Raw genomic sequence first — 14,085 nt, forward strand, 5'->3', positions numbered from 1 at the left:
CTGGGAAAATTTCGTGGAATGGTCCATCTGCGGCAGTGGCTCTCACATCAATATTCTGGATCATGGAACCATGGGCCCCACTCTGTACAACCTGAAAACTCGTGGATCATGATCAACATTTCAACTTTCCATATTTCTTTTCCTCTTTCATCATCTACAGCTGAAACATATTGAAACTAAATCATCCATTCTATAGCAATCGCTTTTTAACTCTGACAACACCTGTAATAGCTTCCTCAACATGAGGACCGTCCATGCATATTTCCAACTGTGTGAAGCAAGCAAGATCACATCCAAAAGGAGTTCTTCCGTGATACAAGGACCATTCATACATTTCCAACATCGCAATGCAAGCAAGATCACATCCAAAATACTTTTGACTGCAATGGTCGGCATTATAAATAAGAGAAGTATCTTGATGAAGGACAAGAAGATGCAAATATCAATTTCGGACCATCCAAAATCGTGTTTGCCCATCATGAATGAAGCATAGCCCAAAAGTCAGAGCAATGAATGATCATAGCCATCTAATTGATGGCCACCAAACGTACTAGAAAAAATAGCAGCGGCAGCAGTCAGCAATCCAAATACAACAGGTGAGCCAATGGCTAAGATCGTCCAATCAGTGTGATTGTCAGGCCCCTATCACTTGGATGGCTGGATTGTTATACATGTATGCCACATGTAAGGTGGACGACACCACAAGTTTTGAAAATGGTGGAGAAATAACCCAGTCTAGCCCCTCACTACAATGTACACCGTGACAACGACAATGTACCTTCATGCTTGCAAGCGTCCGTTGCCCTTGCAATGGGATCAAATTGCTGCTGACACAAGAAAAGCCCGGATGCGTTGAAGCAACTCAGCCTTCACAGAATCAGGTACCGAGGCTGCAAAAGCAGATGCATGTTAGTACCAAAATAGCCAATCAACAAAAACTGTAATAGTTGTGTCTTGTATGTGCATTATTTTCAGGTGTCTAGGATGGAAACTCCTATTAAGTGTATTTGGTGCCTTTTACCAGCAACCAATTCCTCACATGGCCCAAAATAACGAGCATAGGCGCACATGACAAGCTTACTGACCATCCAACGACATGGTCCACTCCCTCAAAACCAGAATCTGAAATTTTGGTTTACTTCCCACAATTCAAGTGCCTTTGAAAGTATTTGAATAAGGACGGTTGATGCTAAATAATAGATGGAGAATGCTAGAATCTTCTGACAAGAGGATGCCAAGCTTCAGCTGTCAGTACCATTGTTCTGTTGGGAACCACAGCGGATAGACTATGCCCCGAAAATCTCCTAAAAAGGACAAAACTGACATTTCAATTGTGGCCTACTGCCTACAACCACACAGTGAAGAAGCTAAATGGAGAAATGGTCCAAATTCAACTGAAAAAAGAGATCCTGAGATTGGTGGATATGATCATCCAATCCAGGAAATTTTGTAGGCATAGCTTGTCCATGGTGGAATGGAATGGACTAATGCTCTGGATTATCAAACAATGAACCCAACTTTTCACAACCGATAAACTGTATAAGGATCTGACAGTTCCTCGTAATAAACAAGCATGTGGGCACACAAAAAAGTGTAGGAGCGTTGCTCCTTGACCTCATAGATGGATGTACCCAAATACACGCACATAAACTTGTCGGGGGATGGGTGTGTACCCACCCATGTAGACAGATAATAGATACATGGATGAAGCTTCCATGAGGGCAGCAGTGGTAGGTAAAATTCTTACTCTCCATCATCTCAAATACCAGGAACACATACTTCTTAGCATGTGCTTCATGTGGGAGGAGGAAATGGTCCATCATTTGTTCATCTTTTCTTTTTTGATGATGACAAGGTGTCCCTGCCCCCTTTTTAGGTGAGACAAATCCCTGAGGATGCAGGCAATCACCTGCAAACCAGGTGTATCGGGTAAAGCATAGGGAGGGGAAGTCTTTGTTCATCTATTGGTCTAGCAGTTCAGAAGAAATGGAATTACTCATAAATCTCTGGAATGGAGTGGATTTTTTAAGGCAAGCTTGGAGATGTTACGGCAAGTTGGAGAGGTGGAGCACTCAAAACTAGAGGCAGAATTCACAATTACAAACGTGAAAAGAATGTCAAGGCATTAAGTTCCTTGCCAGAATACTAGTCACCTCATTGACCTTGAGGAGGATGCTTCTAAATACCCATCAACACATTGGAACAAACCTGATATCTCAACAATGATGTGGGCCAACTTCCATAGAACCAAATGCTTCTTCATCACCCATGAAACAATTAACTCTCAAGTGAATACCATTGAGAGTGGAAAAAAAGGAATCAAAACAAATCCATAACCCTTCCAATAGAGCCCATGCTGACAAATAGTTTCCTACACATGGTCCCCCCTAGTAATGACCCTCAGCCCAACTATTACATGCAAGCCTAATGGGCAAGCAAGCAAAGTAGGGTCATGGAATAGTAGTTGCCAGACAAACCACCTAGCACGAATTGCGCACACTCATGAAAGTCATGCTCAAGCAGCTGGCTACATAAAATAGGAGGAAATCCACCAATACATGCTTAACAACACGACTGACATATAGATATGGTGATGGTCAAGCCCCAAGCTACACCTTAGCACTATTGAGCTACCCACAAAAGGGAATTTTCAAACAGTTGATGTAAGAGCATGTGGTGCCAAACAAGCCTGCTGAGAATGAAGGAAATAAAGTTGTGAGGAATTCGTAGTACCTACCCAATCATCCCTTACCTTCGAGGGTTTAAAAAGAAAAATAATTTCAAAAAGAACAACCTTTGTGAATCTTAAACCAAATAATCTTTCCCGCATATTCGTCAAATCCACTACAACTCTTCAAAACTTACCATTTCCTTATCCTAAGGGGGTGTTTGTTTTTTAATTCACATGGTAAATAGCTAGGAAATATGTAATAATTATTTACTAGTGTAATTCAAAATCACTTGGGCTTTTCTCCCTCTCAGGCCCGTGTAACTCATGTCGTATTTGAGCAAACAAAGCCCGAATTGATTGTAGATCCTTGGAGGGGCAATTTTGGTATTTCACTCCTAAAAAAGGTAGTTTATAAAGTAAGTTATATTGGGGTTGAGGTAGAATTCCGAATTTGGGTGTGAGCAAGAGTTTTCTCTCACAAGAAAGAAAATGGTTCAAGAGGGATTTCTTGGACAAGGAAGGGTTTAAGATTTCCCAAGATCTCTCAAAAGGTGCTCATTTTTCTCTCTCAAGGTGTTCCCAGTGAGAAGGGTCATTGCTAGGATTGCAATGGTGGAGGTATCTATCTTTTTTTGAGATTGGGTTCAAAGGGTTTTGTAGAATCATTGGGGAATGTACTCTATTCCCTGCTCCTTGTAACCTTTCTTTGTCATAGTGAATTATTTCCTTGCCCAATTGCCCATGGAGTAGCCGAAGTGGTGAACCACATAAATATCGTGTTGTTGTTTTTTGCATTTTCTTCAATATTGTGGGCAAATAGTGCTTGGGTTAATTTGCGAGTCATTGAGGCCGATTTTACAACGTGGTATTTTGGTTTCGGAGGCCGATAAGCGGCGATCTTAGTCGCAAGAATCCCTTAACTTCAAGTGTTAAAAAGAAACTGTGATGTATATTATATGGCTTATACACACCGTCCATTTGTTTTGCTAGATGATTTTAGGGCATGGGCCAAAAAATGAGGCAGATCTAATGCTCAAGTGGGCCACACCACAGGAAACAATGGGAATTGAACGCATATCGTTAAAAACTTATTGGGGACCCTAGTAGTTCTGGATCAAGTTGATATTTGTGTTTTCCCCTTCTCCATGTCTGTGTGACCTTATGAATGGGTTAGATGACAAATAAACTATCTTGTGGGCCTTTTGAAGAAAAAAGCTTTCAATGGTGGAAGTTTTACGACCATTGTTTCTTGTGATGTAGGCCACTAGAGTTTTGGATCTGCCTCATTTTTGGGCTCATGCCCTAAAATGTTCCGGTAAAACAGATGGACAATGTGGATATGTCACATACATCATGGCGGGGCCTACAAATTTAAGTCAGCCCTTTTTGGACCAGTTTTCAAGGTGGAAATACTAATTTATTTTCAAACGGGCGCAATGAGTAATAGTGAGTTGGTTCCTAGGTATTTACCATGGAAATGGAAAATAAAACAGCCCCAAAAAGTTTCTACTCAAAATCAAGTTCCAAACTATATTATCCTTAACCCTATCAAAACTATCCTTCAAGACTACTCCCTTTTTACCTACCACCATATCTTGCAAAGCAAGATAAAAAATGAGATGTTCTTCACCAAAGATCCTCCCAATATCTAATTCTACCATCTCCCACATTTAATATATCCTCCCTCAACTCATCTCCACTTTTTTTTTTTTTCTTTTTCTCGAAAGATAACATATATCCACCTTACTAATAGATTTCCACATTCTCAAATCTATGCCAGTAACCTAGAATCCCAATCCCACCTTGTATGATCACATTCCTCGATGGTTTTTTTTTTTTTTTTCCCTTTCTTCCCAGCTACTTAACATATCTATTTAATTTTACCTGTCAAGAACAATATACCACGACTTTTTCTTCTTCTTTTTGAAACTTTCTCTTCATTTTAGTAACAATAGGAGCGAAAACGAGGAATTAGTTAAGACCACTGCCAAGAAGTTGCCCAAAATGACCATTTTCGATACCTTGGGTCAATAATTCATGAGTGAAAAGATTGAGAAGGATGTTGCCCACAGAATTCAAGTTGGGTGGAAGAAATCGAGATGTGCCTCCGGAGTTTTACATGATCATCGTGTACCACTCAAACTGAAAGGAAATTATATAGGATAGCTATAAGACCAGCCATGCCTTATGGGACAAAATGTTGGGCGGTTAAGGAACAATATGTTCATAGGATGAGTGTAGCTGAAATGAGGCTGTTGAGATGGATGAGTGGTAAGATGAGGATGGATACAATTAGAAAGGAATGCATTCAAGAGAACTTAGGAGTAGCACCAATAGGTAATAAGATGAGGGTTGGGGAACTAGACTTAGATGGTTTGGTCATGTGAAACGGAGAACAAGAACCACACCAGTTAGAAGAAGCGAGTTGATACATGTTGAAGGCTCTAAAAGGGCAATGGGAAGGGCCAAAAGGACGTGGATGGAGGTGGCAAGAAAAGACTTGATGACCCTTCGTCTAACTGAAGGTATGGCCCCTGATAGAGTGGAATGGCGGAACAAGATTCATGCAGCCAACCCCAATTGATGGGGTTAGTGCTTAAATGATGACGACAACGATGAAACTTTCTCCTGATTTTGTTAACTACCCAATTTATCAAAATTGCACATGTGAATTATAAATATCAAGTAGATAACATGGACTTAGCACGACTGGCCTCCCACTTTAAGATTTTGTCACTTCCAAGTAGCAAATTCATTCTCAACCCTCCCAATAGGCAATAACCAGGTTCCAAATTGACTCGGATGACACTTCATAACCCAATGAGCAACCATGATATGAAATAGGTAGGGATTCAGTAGTGCCTCAAAAAATTGGTAAAGCTATCGCAATCCACCCCTAAGAGACAACACCAACCATCGAGCATTTTCCAAATTCATCTTCAATCTTGAAACCCCTTCATAGTGGTCACCATATTCACCTTAAGATACTAAAAACCGCTTCACAGTGTTTTCCATATTCACCTTAAGATACTGAAAAGGTCGCAACTTTACACATCTAGCAGAATTCTACATATGCAGATAGTGTGAATTGTATGCAAGAAAACTCGACAAAGTGCACGACAACAGAATCCAACATGGAACATCAGTATTGTACCTGGCTGCACAAGAAAGGAAAAAAAAAAAAAAACACTAAACCATGAGGAAGGCAGAAAAATACTCACCTCTGCCCTTTGGGGTGATTACATGCACAAGGTCATCCACTGTAACATTATTTCTTCCTTTCTTCCTTGTAAAGGCCCTAAAAAAAGCCAAAATAGAGTCATATACTATGAGGTGTTGAGAAAGGTAGAAAACAAAAGGACTTGATGTATCTCTATTATGCATCTAGGTAACCCATCAAACAGAGGAGGTCGAAGAGTGGACCATCCACTGGCCAGCCACAGCCACAAGTTCATCCAATTAGGAAGTACATTGATCCACTGAGCTAATTGGATGGCCTATTTAATGGTCCAATTCCTGTGTGATCCATATGAGCAATCAGAAAATGATGAATCAACTGGTTTGTGGTCGCATAATCAATGGTTTTGTGCAAATCATACAACCTCCTCTATAGGTCATAAGATAGTTTGAGTGTTCTTTGGAGCCTGTGACGCAGCACATGCAATTGCCCAATGGGAGACCAAGTCATACTAATTGGTTGAAGATATGGCCCACCTAATGATTCCTAATTAAAGATCAAATTGCCCAGATTGTCTTGACCAAGGGTCCTGATTAAAGATCCAACTGCCAGGATGAAAATCTGGACCATCCTGCCATTCAGATTGGATTCAGTCCTAGTGGTCCAAGTTGAATGGATTGAAGCCTGGATAAAATCCATTGTCTGATGACAGATACAGACGCATGAAACTAATTAGAAGACCATTCAATTGGCCAGCCCATGGGACCCATAGAGTCATCAGATGTCTTAAGAGCGTGCACACCACATGTGGGAAATGATTGCATATTAACAGCTGAAAATGGGCTCCACATGTTACATGTATGAAATCAGAGGCATGCATCAGGTGTGTACAATCAATCAGAGGCATACGTGTAACACTTGATGCATGCCTCTGGCATGTTACACGAAACCAATTAGAAGACCATTCAATTGGCCAGCCCATGGGACCCACAGAGTCACCAGATGTCTTAAGAGCGCGCGCACCACATGTGGGAAATGATCGCATATTAACAGCTGAAAATGGGCTCCACATGTTACAAGTATGAAATCAGAGGCATGAATCAGGTGTGTACGAATAGCATATGCTCCTTATCAGTGTGGGGTTCACTGAAGTGTGAGTGTCATCTAACCCATGCATAAGATGAGCCACACTCTAATGATGGGATCCCCAAAGGATCAGCCCAATCCAATCAGCAAGTGAGCCCCACTACTTGAATTTGCATAGATAACGGTGTTTTTTTTTTCCCCCAATGGTGTGGTCCGCAATTTCCTTGGTTTAATGTAATTTATTTTTTGCCACATATAATTTCCGAGTGCCTGCATATCAAGCATCATATGCAGCCGGAATACCGAATAACACCAACTAAAAGAGTTCGTTCGTCTCTTCCGCAACTCGGGATCCAACTTGTGGCGCCACCCTCTGGGGCCCACTGCCCACTTGATGAGACATTCCGATGATTTGGACTGTCCATTCCTCTTTACTACCATAAATAAGCTATTTTCCCCACAATTACGCTTTATTAACGATCTTATCCTTCAATTTTCAGAGATGGAAGTGTGCGATTAAAAAAATCTTTTTATTACAATAAAAAAAATCTTTTTATTGTTTCAAATTGGTGTATGGATATTAATGGTTACAATCATCCTTTCAGCACAAATTTCAAATAGTGGTCCATAAATAATGGATTCCACAAGATGGACAGTTCCGATCATCCACTACTCAGAATCTGGGCCCAGTGGGTGGCTGTTGTATCTTGAGTCAAAGAGGAGGTAGTACTACCTCTTCATCTTTTTTCTTGACAGGTAACAAAAATTGATTAGGCAACTCACAAAAGCGAGAAAAGAATATAGCCCAAATTGAAACTAAAAATTTTACTTTCCTAATAGCCTCTTCAACATCCACTCTTTCATTCCAAAAACAACAACCATTTCTAATGCCCCAAATAACCTACAAGATGGCCATGAAAGTTAACCTCCACTTGGCCTTTCCAATCTTGCCAACTACCCCCATGCCACGCACATTGGAGATGACTTTTTTTTTTTGAAAGATGACAAAATTTGATTGAAAGCAAAAACAATTACAAACAAAGCCAAAAACAAAGAAAAGCTAGAACAACAATAAAAAGGACGCCGAGAAAGCAACCAAAACTACACCACGATAAAATCCAGATTACAGCCCTTTAGGAAAGAAACAGAAGAGGCCGATTCAATAATTAAAAATCAAGCCCTTGGGGAGATATCACCGACCGATTTCTTTGAATTATCAAAGCATCTAGAGTTTCTCTCTTCCCAAATTGCCCACCATACAGCAAGAAAGCCATTCTCCAAGTCAAATTCTTGGAATTTTAGAGGCCAACGCCATGTCAAGCGAGAAGACATTGGCTCACCAACTTCGGGAAGGACCAAAAGAAATCGAAACAACCCGACATATCCGCCCAAATTGGAATAAGGGCAATGCAGAAAGAGATGATCAACTGTCTCCTCATCATGCATACACATACTACAAATATTTGGAAGGATCATCGCTCTCTTCTGCAAATTCTCTATGGTGAGAACTTTCTTTTTTCCAATGAGCCACCCAAATGCCGCAATTTTTGGAGGGGCACTATAGGACCACACAAATTTTGTGCATCTCGCTTCTTCTTGAGGAACTTTTTCATGAACGGAGTAGAAAGATCTGACAGAGAACGATCCCAATTTCTTCACTTTCCAAGTTATTAAGTTCCCTCTTCGAAGTTCTTGATTTTCTTCTTGGAGATGATTACCTCTTCATGTTATTAAGTTCCCTCTTCGAAGTTCCCTAATCTTTCTCTTCGCACTGCCAAGAAAAGCGAGGAATTGAATTCAAATTCCTCAGTCAAAAAGTTTTCACTTCTGATCCATAAACAGGCATGTAGCAACTTTATTCTACACAGCATGTAGATTTAGCAATCCTCCTCGTTTCACTCAGATGATTCCTTATTTTCTTTCTTGCATCATCTTGTTTCCTATTTTTAGTGTTTCAATAAATTTTCAAAAAGAAGCATTGCAACAATGCAAGCTCAGGGAGATTTGACAATCAAGGCCCATGGGGGACTTCATCAATTGCAAGATCCTTTTAAGTAGGTGCCACTCTCAATTTGAATCCTTGCTTCGGGCTTTCGCTTTCACTCCCGCTTTCTACCTATTTATACTTGTTTACATTTTGAAAGAGACGCTTCCTCACTCTTGCAGCTGAATTTGTTGTTACTTTTGCTTCATGCTTTGTGCAACTATACATAATACATCAATGTAGTTTGTTGGGATAGTGAGGGAGGTTAACTTGGATAACCATTGGATATTTTGACAAAACTTGCCTTTGCTAATAATTTTGTCAATGTTTCGTATTGTCTGCACTTATTGAGAGGTCAATGCACTGGCTCACAACTTGGGCACCAGTCCAAATTCATATGGTGTGCGTGCAATACATGTACCCAAATCTTACGACAATCATCTAAAATCAATAGTTAACAAGAAACTGGGGTGGGGAGGAAGAGAGAGAGAGAGAGAGAGAGAGAGAGAGAGAGAGAGAGAGAGAGAGAGAACCTGCATAAAGCTTTCATTTCATCTCTCCACCCACATTCAATAAGCCTTTCCCTCAAAAGCTCCTTCAACTTCTCTTTTTCACCGCTTTCAATTAGCTGAGGGGGAAAAAGCAGCAGAAAATGTCGATAAAGAAAATTTAAAAATAGGTTAACCATAACATCAATCCACAATCAATTTAACAATCTTGGCCTTCTAAAACTGGAATATCAAACATCAACCCTTAATTCTCTGACAATTCCAAAAAACATACATATATACACATAAATTGAAAAAAAAAAAAAGAGTGGAAAAATACAAACTCAATTGAATTGTCTTTAAACATTTAGTGCTTTGGGTCTCCTAAAATCTTGAAATTAAGTTGTATCGCCTATTTTCTCTCTTCCCTTTCTTTTGGTTTTGATGCTACATAACCTATTTTGTTTCTACCTTTTCTTGGTTTTGACATTGCATTTATTGTTTTCTCTCTTCCTTCAACCAAAAGAACACCAAAACAAAAAACACAAGACCTGCTAAACAAATAGAAAGCTATAGACAGAAATTCTATTTGCAATCAAGTGACCAACACAAGCACCCCAATCATGGATGCATAGCATTGTATGAGAGGTTCGGGATGTTCATCAAACAGTCCCCTCAGCAAACATGTCTTTGCATAAAAATTAGGTTGGCCCCTCATCAGTTGGGCCATGCATGTATGTAGAAAGTTGCTGTTGGTTATTCTTTTTCTAATCAAGGATTCACCTACAATGCATTGCAAATTTCATATGCAATGAGCGCACAGGTACCAATTCGTCAAATTTGCATGATATCTAAGCTGTTAGAAAAGCGGGCACAACATGAAGATCAAGAAATGCAAAAATCAAGTGGAACACTCAGAAGGTGGGCCACCCTGTACAAAACAATGATCAGTTTAAAACCAAACCTACTTAGGATCTGATTTCAAAACACGTGTCCACAGTATTAGAAGACTGGCCCGGTTTTTGCATCAGGTGATCTTCATGTAGGGTCCGCCTTTTTCATGTTTCAGACACCGTGCACACAAGTCCACATGCAATGCATTGTGGGTGAACATTCTTCCTACTGACCACTGACCTATCTGTACATGTCTGGCCTAGCAAATACCCGGATGAGTGAATCGGTCGGAATTCCGGAGTGATATTCATCATGGAGCCCCCCAGATGAAAGTACACTATCTCTCACACATGTGTTATGTTAAAAAGTTGGAGGAACCAGTTTTTGGAGTTTGCAGATGTAAGGCTGCAAATGGCTTCATATTAGGTATCCTGGGAGAGAAGGGAGAGAAAAATCAGAGGGAAAGGATGAAACCCAAGAGCACCCTACTCGTGACACAAAAAGGAGTGGGGGAGAAGCAGGTAAAATCCATTCCGTCTGTTTGCGTGGATAAATCCAAGCTGTCGGTTTATAAGCACGCAGATTTCCAAAATTCCATAAATACCGTTATCTTGAAAATCTCCTTTAGGGTGCATTTGGATCGTAAGTTGCTTAAGATAAGTTACTTATGCCACAAGTAGCTTATCTTAGTTTCTACTTATTAAGAAGTATGTTTGGTAAACAACATATTCATCAACTTCTCCTCTCTTTCGGCTCTCCTATGCCTCTCTTCAACAACTTATGAAAAGTAGAAAAGCTAAAAAAATAAATAACTGAAGTGATTAAATACTTTTAAGTAAAAAAGTTACTTATAACTAATCATAAACCAAACTTACTTATCTGCTGCTGTAAGTAGAAAAGGTGAACTTATTTGGTGGTATCCAAATGGGCCCTTAATGTCCCATAAAATCTCAAAGGCCACGACCATCCTGAAACTAATCGGATGGGAAAAAATGTCCATTTGGTCCTAGTGTTATATATAGTAGAGATAAAACCAAAAAGCCACAATATTGATTCTTGGATAATTTAATGATGTGGGTCATCTTCTAAAATAATAAAGAAATCTCATTTTCTTTCCCTTTGTTATTATCCATTTTTTTTTCCAGATGATTGAAACAAAGCCCAATTCATAAACCCCAAAAACCAATAAAACAAAATCACTCCTCAAAACTTTCTTTTTAATGATCCAAGACATCTTCTAAATAGGAAAATCAATAAAATATGGAGAGAGAGAGAGAGAACAATTACAGTATCATAGTACTTCCATGACTAAGGTATTAAAAGGTCCTGATGCATCTGGAGGCAAGCAGTGCCCTACACCGGTGGTCCATCAATACAGATTGTTGACTTGGCAGACACCAATATGGATACGATACACCCTCAAAATCATCCCAATTGGAAGATCCTAGCCATACAATCTTCGGCCTTTCTTCTACATTTTGCTGTACTTTTCCTCAACTGACAATGAATGGCTTACTGATGTAGAACGGATCGCAGATTCGTTCATGGCTATGATGGACCAAAGAAAAGAAGCCAAGAAGAATCGACAACATTCAGCATAGTTTGACCGGTCGACCAATTGGGTAGATAGGTCGAAATTCCGCCAGAAATTTTAGAATTGTTGCTAGACAATTTCCGCCAGTTTCGACAGGTCGAAATATTGTTCAACAGGTTAACAGATCGGGTCAACAGGTCAAAATTCTTGGAATTTCCAGTTTTAGGCTTTGGACGATTTTGAGCCATTTCAACTGATCGACCCGACCGGTTGATGACAGGGCGACGAATGCATGAATTTGCGTGTTTTTTCATAATTTGTTTCCTTATTCGATTAAGACTCTTTGATTACATTTTTAGGGTTTGTTTAGGGTTATTTAAGGATGCAAAAACTCATTTTTTTAAATTCAATCTATCAATCAAAATTCCTTAGCAACTTTTCTTATTTCTTGTGGATTCGAGAACTCTCTCTTGTGGATTCAAGGTGTCCATCAATCAAGGAAGGTAGTGATCGACCTCATCAAGTCTTTCCCTGCGTCAAAGGGCAGAGCTAAAATCTTCCGAAGATTTTCAGGGGCCTCCACAATCCAAGTTGGCTCCCACCAGATTAACGGTCTGGATGGGGCACAACTCACGAAGCGACGCAGAGTAAATACCCTCTTAATCATCAGGGCCATCCCCAAAATCAGAAAAATCAATAATAAAAATATCCAATACGGAGCTGATATTTACACCCAAAAGCTCGATAGGTTTACACCCATTTTTTTTTCAATTTTCGGAATTGAAGTAGTACGAAAGTGTATGATGAGAAATATATACCTTGATGTTGATGATTTCTTGGAGGGTGAGTTCTTGTTGGGGATCTTCGTCTGCGTCTGGCGTTGGGGGGCGATTTATGGAAGCTCGCCTGAGATTGATAGAGAAAGAGAGAGGGAAACGATCAAAAATCAAAGAGCGAGTCTTTGTGTGGTAGAACTGTAATTTAAGGAAAAAATCGGGGCAGAGTACTCACATTTTTGCTAGAGAAAGAGACGATTTTTGCGGATTTGCGTTTGCTTGGTTGATTTGTTGCGGGAAGTGGGTGGGCAATTTAAGGGGTTTCGGAATAGATATGGAGATTCGCGCGAGAAGAAACTGAAGAATGAATCGCGGCATATGTGATCACTTCGTGTGAACGTGCAAGATCTGGACCGATAATTAAGTATGGATTATTATGAAACACTTCTATGATTATTATTATTGAAAAATAACTCATTAAATGGTCAATAACGTATGATGAAAATTGACGGTTAGAGACAAATGTACCAACGGTTTATATTCATTGTACATGTATGGTCCATAGGATAGGTGGACCAGACTGGGATTTGGGACAAAACATGTTCACGTTGGTCTTCACCTGGTGTATTACCCGTATCTAGCACACGTACGCCACCTTTGGATGTGTGCCGCGATCTACTTCTCAGTCATGTGCTTGTGCTGATCACTCTAGCTGGAAGGATGATGGACCCGGATCGCCTACTGACAATGCAGTAGCCAGTAGCTACTGGACGGTGCTATGTGGGCCCATCACGATGTATGTGTTTTATCTACATCATCCATACATTTTTAAAGATTATTTTAGGTTACTAGCCCAAAAATAAGCCAGATCTAAATCTCATGTGGACCACACCACAGCAAACAGTGGTGATTGAATGCTCACCATTAAAAAATTCTTTGGGCCCACAAAAGTTTGGGATGAAGCTGATATTTATCTACTGACAAAATGGAGGAATAGATCAGTTACCAACTGTACACTAAAAATAGAATTGTCATCCCAACATATACACAGAAATGTGTATGGTGGTGATTAGGGTCATTTGGCGCGGGCAGATTGGCCAATGGATGCGCCATAGACAAGAAATGTAGAGATTGGATGACTCCAACTTTTTTTTTTTTTTTATTTATTTATTAACTTGTTAGTACACACCCCATTATTAGAACACTCCACTGCTAGCCACACCCCACTTGAGAATTGATACCAAAGCCTCAGTGTTGAAACAAGGTTATCTTTACTCAATCTACCACTTGAGCAATGAATTAGTGTCTGGTGGTTCACATTCAACGGACGTGTGCTGCTTGCCTGATGAGTGGACCTAGATTTTTTTTTTTGTCATGCCATCCACATGGTGGGCCCACTTGATATTATCAGTTTGGGTCCCCCTTACGTGCTTGATTGGCATTTGTGTCTTGTGGTTATGTGCAGCTGGAGGTG

The 14,085-nt window shown here is 40.0% G+C and overlaps 1 protein-coding gene across 2 annotated transcripts; it reads right to left on the reverse strand.

The window, feature by feature from the left end:
* Positions 1 to 368: 368 nt before the first annotated feature.
* LOC131239501 (transcription and mRNA export factor ENY2) lies at positions 369 to 12,976 on the reverse strand. 2 transcript variants are annotated; one of them, XM_058237232.1, is made up of 5 exons: positions 12,847 to 12,976; positions 12,654 to 12,741; positions 9,453 to 9,547; positions 5,893 to 5,969; positions 369 to 890 (listed from the first exon to the last, which is right to left on the reverse strand). In XM_058237232.1, coding segments are annotated over exons 1-5 (336 nt in total). In that variant the 5' UTR covers positions 12,849 to 12,976; the 3' UTR covers positions 369 to 816. The 2 variants fall into 2 exon arrangements, with proteins under 2 accessions (XP_058093215.1, XP_058093216.1); XM_058237233.1 differs by having other exon boundaries at positions 12,869 to 12,897.
* Positions 12,977 to 14,085: the final 1,109 nt, after the last annotated feature.

This window comes from Magnolia sinica, chromosome 3 (genome assembly GCF_029962835.1).
Source record: "Magnolia sinica isolate HGM2019 chromosome 3, MsV1, whole genome shotgun sequence".
NCBI classification, from domain to species: Eukaryota; Viridiplantae; Streptophyta; class Magnoliopsida; order Magnoliales; family Magnoliaceae; genus Magnolia; species Magnolia sinica.